Source organism: Bombyx mori, chromosome 5, assembly GCF_030269925.1.
Source record: "Bombyx mori chromosome 5, ASM3026992v2".
Taxonomy (NCBI): Eukaryota; Metazoa; Arthropoda; class Insecta; order Lepidoptera; family Bombycidae; genus Bombyx; species Bombyx mori.
This window is the reverse complement of record NC_085111.1, coordinates 3,518,720-3,527,790: the sequence shown is the minus strand read 5'-3', so window position 1 is coordinate 3,527,790 and position 9,071 is coordinate 3,518,720. Positions and strand designations below refer to the sequence as shown.

The 9,071-nt window shown below is 35.5% G+C and overlaps 1 protein-coding gene across 3 annotated transcripts in view; it reads left to right on the top strand.

Moving 5' to 3' along the window:
- Positions 1-511: 511 nt before the first annotated feature.
- The window catches only part of LOC692903 (Rab-related protein), a 44,270-nt gene continuing 35,710 nt past the window's right edge, over positions 512-9,071 (top strand). Inside the window, exon 1 of one of the 3 annotated variants that reach the window (XM_012695614.4) lies at positions 512-700. In XM_012695614.4, the coding sequence (XP_012551068.1) occupies positions 551-700 (150 nt within the window). In that variant the 5' untranslated portion in view covers positions 512-550. Of the gene's footprint in view, positions 701-4,051; positions 4,873-8,559; positions 9,046-9,071 lie in introns of those variants that run through there. The other 2 variants (XM_012695616.4, XM_012695618.4) reach the window with 2 other exon arrangements.

Below are 9,071 nucleotides of genomic sequence, written 5' to 3'. Positions count from 1 at the left end.
AATTATTATTACAATAAATATTGAATTGAACAAAAATAAACTAAGAAGCCTGTGAATTATAAGCATTAGCTATTTTTTTTAATTTGTTGTTCAAGTCACAAACAACTCTTTCGTTTGACAGCATATAGGTTTGCTATAAGGCTGTATGGGCTAAGCCCTTTGCCTATTGGCGAATTTAAAAACTATGGCATGGATAGTTTTGGGATGTTATCAATTAAGTAATTTATTTTTTTGGAAATCAATGCCAGTTTGAAAGAAATGTTGATACATAAACTAAACAACGTGAAAAAATAAGGCATAGTTTTTCAAGTACAAATAGTTTTGACATAAAGTTGGCCCACTTTTGGGCATTGTCCTTTTCGCAATGAATATAATGATACGGCCTTTGCAACCAATGAATAAATGCAGATTTCGAAGTGAAATAATGTAAATTAAAAAAATATTTTTTCCTCCTACTTTTTGATTATATAAAAAAACCCAATAATTTTATGGCTGTTATGAATATCAATATCGTTATCTATGTAGATTCAAGTGCTAGTTTTATCGAGACATGTGCACGGCCGGGCGTATTGCGGCGCTCGCGGCTCGGGAAACCCAAATCAGTTCGGTTCTAAAGGAACCTTTGCCCACGAAAATTAAAAGTCATACGGCAAACTGTCAAAAACGGCGCGAAAAGACTGGGATTCGTTATTTCAAAATGGTGAGTTTTACAGGAGTTTAATTATATATATTAAACTGCAGATATTTAAGTGTATTATTTATGTGAATAAAATGAAGTTAACGTAATCCATAATTAGTTTTTTTTTATATCTTAGATGGATGGACGAGCTCACAGCCCACCTGGTGTTAAGTGGTTACTGGAGCCCATAGACATCTGCAACGTAAATGCGCCACCCACCTCGAGATATAAGTTCTAAGGTCTCAGTATAGTTACAACGGCTACCCCACCCTTCGAACCGAAACGCATTCCTGCTTCACGGCGGAAATAGGGGGGGTGGTGGTACCTACCCGTGCGGACTCCCAAGAGGTCCTACCACCAGTGATTACGTAAATTATAATTTTGCGGGTTTGATTTTTATTACACGATGTTATTCCTTCACCGTGGAAGTCAATCGTGAACATTTGTCGAGTACGTATTTCATTAGAAAAATTGGTACCTGCCTGCGGGATTCGAACACCGGTCCATCGCTACATACGAATGCACCGGACGTCTTATCCTTTAGGCCACGACGACTTCGAAATGAAATTCCGATGCGATGGTAGATTCTGCGAAGCGCTGCTCTTGGTAGAGCCAGTGTTAGCAAACTCTCAGCTTGAGCCCGTGAGCTCACCTACCCGTCAGTATGTAGTTAGAATAGCCCCTTATTAGGCTACCAACGATTAGGTAGGGAGAAAAGTATAAAGTGAATTAGGTATATAAAAATAAAATAAAAGGAACACATGGGATTAGTACATGCTAGTCTAGTAACCAACTAACTAGACAAGAAAGTATTTTTTATTAATTTACTAGCTGACCCGGGAGACTTGGTAGTGCCTCAATCGATAAATAAAAGACGTAAAAGGAATCCGTCCGACGGGGGACACGTCAAAGGAAAAACAAAATTGTTATTTTTATTTCATACCGAGCGTTTTCATATTTATCTACCTTTTAAACCTTCTCTGGACTTCGACGAATAATTCAAGACCAAAATTAGCCAAATCGGTTCAGCCGTTCTCGAGTTTTAGCGAGACTAACGAACAGCAATTCATTTTTATATATATAGGTATAGATTTCGTGGTTGTTTGTGAACGTGTAAAAATGTAGATAGTTATTTATTTACTGACTAGCGACCTGCCCTCGTTTCGCTTCTTGAACTGTAATTTATTATTGACCTTATTGAATATTCAAGTCATATATAAGGTCAATCTTATTGAATATTCTGACAGTAATAAACAATAAAAAAGAACGTAGCAAAAAAAAATCTAATCTTTCCTCTTATATTAATGGTTCACTATTACGCGATAATGGCTTACAAATAAAAGATAGATATATGTTGTCACGGGCCTTTTTGTAGGACTATCGGAGATAAACATTTCCATTTTACATTATATACGGTTTATATACTCCAACGGTTTTTGCGGCGAACGCAAAAATAGCTCGCAGATAGCAGACTTTTTTCCGTCTTACTCGGCATTTCTCAAGTAAAGCATACTATATTTTTATAAATTACTAGCTGACCCGGCAGCCTTCGTAGTGCATCAATCGATAAATAAAAGACCTAAACTTTTGTATAAAATAAACTTAAAACAAACGAAAAGAATCGGTCCGACGGGGGACACGTCAAAGGAAAACCTAAATTGTTATTTTTATTTAATTACGAGCATTTTCATATTTATCTACCTTTTAAACCTTCTCTGGACTTCCACAAATAATTCAAGTCCAAAATTAGCCAAATCGATTCAGCCGTTCTCGAGTTTTAGCGAGACTAACGAACAGCAATTCATTTCTATATATAGAGGTAGCCTATGTGTTATTCTGATATGTAAGCTGTAAGTACTGTCATATTTATTTATATCGAATCCACAGCCTAAAAACTAAAGTTTCAAGCTTTTAGCTCTTAAAATGACGATACTTCCATACAACTTTTCATCTCTTCCTTTCAACCTTTTACAACGCTTTTTTGGCATTAAAAAGTAGCCTTCGTCTTTTCTCAGGCTCTAGACTATCTGTGTACCAAATTTCATTTAAGTCTGCTCAGTAGTTTTGGTGTGAAAGCGCGACAGACAGAGTTACTTTCGCATTTGTAATATTAGTATGGATTGACTCGTCGTGGGTTTGATTCCCATATCGGGTAAACGTTCGTGTGATGAAAAGGTTTGTTTGCTCTTCGTCTGGGTATTATATATATATTTTAACGTATATAAGTATGTATGTCATTCTTTGGTACCTATAACACAGGAAAACCAAATTTCGAATAGGATGACCGTATGTGATTTGTTCCCAGTTATTATTAAGTTATTATTATTTACTTAGAACCTGTCGTAGTATGTGAGACGCGCTGAACCTTAGGTATAACATTTGTAGTGCTGTCGAAAACGGGCGATTCTGAGACCCACCTCATGGCCAATAGTTATCGCCATCCATAAATACCGGCAATACGCCTATTTGTTGGCCCAGAGGATATGTCAAGTGCGACTATATAGTTTAAAAAATACTTCTGATTCGAGATAAGAGAGGAGTCTTGCATACCGCTATCAGAATTCGGTTTTGCCTTTAAATAAAAATCGATGATGTTTGCAATGGAATCTGGATAATCTTGTAATATACACAAACCGATAAGCAATTGATATTTAAACATATATTATATATTTAAATCTCAAGGTTGGGGGCGCATTTGCGTTGTAAATGTCTATGGGCTCCAGTAACAACTTTTACTTTTTTATTTTATTTTTAATGCCTAGATATGTGGACGAGCTAACAGCCCACCTGGTGTTAAGTGGTTACTGGAACCCATAGACATCTACAACGCAAATGCGCCACACACCTTGAGATATAAGTTCTAAGGTCTCAGTATAGTCACAACGGCTGCCCCACCCTTCAAACCGAAACGCATTACTGTTTCACGGCAGAAATAGGTGGGGTGGCGGTACCTACCCGTGCGGACTCACAAGATTCCTACAACCAGTAATTACGCAAATTATAATTTTGCGGGTTTGATTTTTATTACATGATGTTATTCATTCAGTCAATCGTGCAAAATTGTTAAGTACGTATTTCATTAGAAAAATTGGTACCCGCCTGCGCGATTCGAACACTGGTGCATCTCTACATACGAATGCACCGTACGTCTTATCCTGTAGGCCACGACGAGGTGGTAACTTAACACCAGGTGGGCTGTGAGGTCGTCCACCCATCTAAGCAATAAAAAAATGGCGTACGTTGAGCGAATTACCCATATCCTTTAAATTAAACCGTAATATTTTTAAAATATAATTGTTTTTTTGTAGCATTTCAATAGCAAGGCCATTGCGATGCATTTATTAAATAATAGTTTTGTTGATTTTAGGTATTGAGAGACGTATTGCGGCTTTATGTGGCCTCAATTATTGGTCTAGCATTCGTTTGATGGACTTTTATAGTTTTGAAGAAAAAAACGTCAGTATCTATCAGTGTAAAGCGGTTTGCGTTAATTTACTTCGATTATTATCAGAAAGCAATGTCATTGTTCGCAGAACGATGACCCTTCAAGCGCTATTCGATATAAATGGTAAATTAATACAGTAAATGAAATCGTAAATTATGTACGTAGTCGCCATTATCTTAATTACAATATAAACAACGCGCAAACAGAGTTCGCGGATGTTCGTACGCTTTACTCAAACTCCTGCCGCAGATAAGAATACGTGTATTGTGCTGATTGTTATTCCAATATTCAGTTTTTTTAGTTTATCGATTTAATTATGTTTTTTCATCGCGATTTTACATCTGTGACTGTTGACTTTTGACAAGTCAAGCAACGGTATTTTGTGATCCGGTGTTAGCATCCGAAATTTTTGCCTTATTGATAACACACATATATTTTTAAATGTCTCGCTTATGAGTAATCAGTCACGTAACGTATGTATAATTTCTCAGTGTAATTTCACGAAGGCAAGCGCGTTGTCGCGTCCGGTTATTATTACCTTAAAATATACCGAAATATGTTCGTAACTGGCGCTGCTGTGAAAACAATTACGGACGATTTTCAATAACGATTAGTGAGAATGATAAAACAGTTGAACAAACAAAACGTACACGAGCAGTTGCTGAAGCAAAGGGAACTGTCAGAGGCGAAGGGTAAACATAAATACGAGGGAATTATGGCCAATAGAAATGGAAGATGGTTGTCTCAGGTTAGTAGAGTGGGGAATTTTGTGAACTAGATTATTATAGACCAGCGGCCCGACCCAGCTCTGCTCGGGTCTTTAACAAAAATTTCAACGATATTTGACGTTGTTTTATTTTTTTAATAAAAGAACACTTATTGCGGTATAACTGTAATAGTTAGACATATGCTGTCGTGACACTTTTTGTAATTAATAATGTGTTCTACAAAGTCGTAGTACATTATTTTATTCTATCATCAATAGTTTTCGCAGGGCACGCGATGTAAAGAATATTTTTACACCTTGGGTTACATTATTGGAGTTTTAGTAAGGATCCCTAATTTTTTCAAAAAATATTATGACTATGTCACTCGGGAATAGTGTAGCTTCCAAACAGTGAAATAATTTTTCAAATCGGTTCATTAGTTTCGGAGCCTATTCAATACAAACAAACAAACAAATAGCAGCGAACGTCGTTACATCTTTATAATATTCGTATAGATTTAATAGGCCTATGCAATGCAAACAGGGTTAAATTAGCGGGTACATTTAACAAATCTAAATAAATAAATAAAACTATATATTTTGGAATTTCATTTCGATTTGCTCAGATCAGCGAACCAGCTCGCGGTCCGCAGGGCGTTAAGTTATTAGGTACCCGAATTCACAGAAAAAACAAAATGAATTTTGTCACGCACTCCCAGGTATGAGGTTAAAGTCTCAATTGTATTGTAAAACATCCTCAAACTGGACTGCATAATTGGTGTGTGGTAAATAGACACAATAGGGATATCTACTCGAGGAGGCTCACCATATGTTCTACCTAGCCTCGAAGGGCGATTCTGGCTTCACCTAAATGGCAGGCGAGCTCACGCAGCTCAAACTGGGAGACTGCTAACATCTGCCTTAGCAAGAGCAGTGCTTCGTTGAATCTATCACGGGTTTGGAATCGCGACCCACTGAGAAGCTCCGGTGAGAAACTCAGTAGGTTGTATTTGTCGGTTAAGTTACCAGTCTAACTCTTCAAATGCGACGAAGAGTTTGACGAGAATGGTGACCGGAGCATGAAAAGTACCGAGAGTGGATGGGAGGATCCGAAATTATGTGCTCAGGGCGACTGCGGCTGTGTTGCTCAGTCATCTATGTAGAGTATGTAATTAGAGTTATAGCATCAATAATTAAGGTAATTTATAAATATTACGCATCTGGTTTTTTTACACTATAGATATTCTACGATCCTTCATCGAGAATTCGTTCAAGAAAAAGTGTTGAGTACGTAGTTCCTTAGCCAAATTGGTATCTGTCTGCGATTCAACGGCAAAGTCGCGTCCCTTGATATCCTCTTTTTCTCCACCTTATCCCACTAGTTGGAGTCGGCACAGCTAATTTCATTCTTCCATTCTCTTCTATCAGCCGTCATCTCAGCACTCACTCCTCTCTCTCTCATATCATCATTCACATACTCCATCCATGTCTTCTTTGGTCGAACTTTTCCCCCTCTACCTTGCACTACCTTTTCCATACATCTTCTAGTCACATACATCTTTTCTCTACGCATCATATGTCCATACCACACTAACCGAACGTCGCATCGTTAGATATAAATGCACCAAACGAGTTTTCCTTTAGGATACGAACTTGATCATTTTCTTCGTTCTTCAAATAAGACACAGATTAGATTTTGGAGTAATGTTTCTTTTGTCATAAGATAAATAGCGCGTACGTATGTTCTCTATAAACACCCAAGCAACTGGACCGATTTTGATATATATAATTTTCAAGAAATGTTCAGATTAGCCGAGCCGAGGGTGATTTTGAGTTTGGTAGCGATTGGATCTAAATTAAATCAACGACCGGCGAGCAAAGCGGGCCGGATTTGAAAAGTACATAATGAAATACAATTGTCATTACATACAGATATCACTTGCAATATAATTGCGCTCAAATGAAGTAATGTTTTAATTTAGTGCAAGGGATTTAATTGATATAAGGATTTTAAAATTTATTACTTATATTGTTATTTGCACAATCACTTTGGCTCGAGTCACGGACGCATAATCACATGATAATTTACAGCCTAAGGAAAATAGTACACAATTATTACGTTAAATACACTGTATGAAATAAGTGATACTTTAATTGATTGACGGATAACGCTTGTCTTAAGCTCTTGAAGCTAGAGATTGAAAGGATTAACTTAAGCTACTTTTACGGTCAGTAATCTGTGATCACGAAAACTGTAAAGTGACAATAATAAAGGCGAGATTAAACCGTAAAAGTACTTTTAATTATATCCATGTCCCACGAATACCAAAGAACAAGCTTAAAGGAATCTCCTTTAGAAGATTGGACGACGTGCTGAATGTTTTTTTTTTTGCGCACCTAAAGTCGAGAGGAAAAAGTAGCAGTTTGTATGCAGATTTGTTTTACAATATTGATTCTGGCAATAATATTGCGCATTGTTTTTAAATTCTTAAAAAAAATAAGGTGCGTATTATTTATATCCGGACACCCTTAGTGTTATTGTAAAAATAATTCACACAGAATTATGCTTACTTACGTTTTTTGATTTCGACTAAAAAGTTGACGTTGATAATAGAGGGGTAAGCTATTTAAAGTTTTTAATCATTTATTAAATTTATCAATGTTATATCTAGTAATACATAACGGTAATAATTAAACTTTATTTATTATAAAAAAAAGAACATAATATTCCTAACCTAAAAGTACAAGTTATTATCCGCAACATGCTTCGTTAGATTACAGAAATAAAGAGTTATCAGCAACATGCTTCGTCAAAAAGTTTTTAATTGAGTGCGAGAACAGTTGTTGATCGAATTTGATCGTTTTCCTGAAGCCTGTTTTGGGTAAATGAAACAAATGACTGTTATCACTCTGGGTCCCCGATAGCCGGCAGTGATTTTTTCAATGTCCTCACTCTTCCGTGCTTCCAGATTTATCACACCGAACCTAACTAGACAATTTCTTCAATATTAGAATATTCAGGGCTAATCCTCTAAATAAACTCGCTGAATTTCATAACTTTCTTAAACATTGTTGGCAGAGAGTATTGTAAGTCGGTATGAGTAACATAATGTCATACTAGAGGATAACTAGAGGTTAAATTTGTTTTTTAGAAATTATATTTAAATACGACTTACATATTGATATTATTATATTATATTATTTGTTACTTTCTTTCAATAAAAAACAAAGTTTATGTTTAAGTTGATTATCGATAAAGTTGATTATTGAAAACACGAATAAAACAACATTTTCTGAAAATAAATTGTAGCTAGGTCGATTTATCGGTCCCAAAATCCCCTGTATACTAAATTTTATGAAAATCGTTTGAGCCGTTTCCGAGAATCAGATTATATATAATATTATAATATAATTTAATTCTTGTATATTAATATACAAGAATTGCTCGTTTAAAGGTATAAGATAAGATACAGAGATATCACCATCACGTCACGAAGCAGCCGTACCTAAGTGTCAATTCTAAAGGTAAGACAGCCGTCATTATAAAAACATAAGATTTTAAACTCATGTCTCTGAAAACCTTAACCATCTCTTATAAATATTAAACATATTAAGTATTATGATTCTTGTCACCGAGAAGCCAGCAGCGGGCTGATAGATGACGTGTTTGGTGTCCACACAAGGGCATAACGCATTTTCTACATCAAATATCTAAATATCAGACATAGAAGCAAATAGATCTGAAAGCAAAAGATTACGGCCTATGTAAATACGCAAAGGATGTCTTATCGGTTTGATAAGTTCAGACATTATTGATTACAAATTTATACACGATAGTACTAAATTATACGTCGTATCGTTAACGTTTGACTTTAGTGAGCGTAATAATAGTATTAAAAAGATGTGCTATTTTTAAAACAATTTATCTCTATAGTAACTCTCGGTTGATAATTTTAATTAGTCCATTAAATTTAATAATATATACGTTTATTGTCAATTACGGATTTAATGAACGGTTATCTCATTACATTGAAGTCTTAATTATTTTTACTATTATCGAAGAAAGAAGAAAGTTATAATTGTGTGATTGATATTGACTTAAAAAATAATCTTGGTGTAGATTTAGTGTAGAAAGTTGTAGTTTTTTTTTTTGGTTTTTTTTTGATCATGTACGCGGAAGAAGCGATCCATGTTGAAGCCAGCGGACGAATGAATGTAAGTTGATAATTTCGTTAATCTGC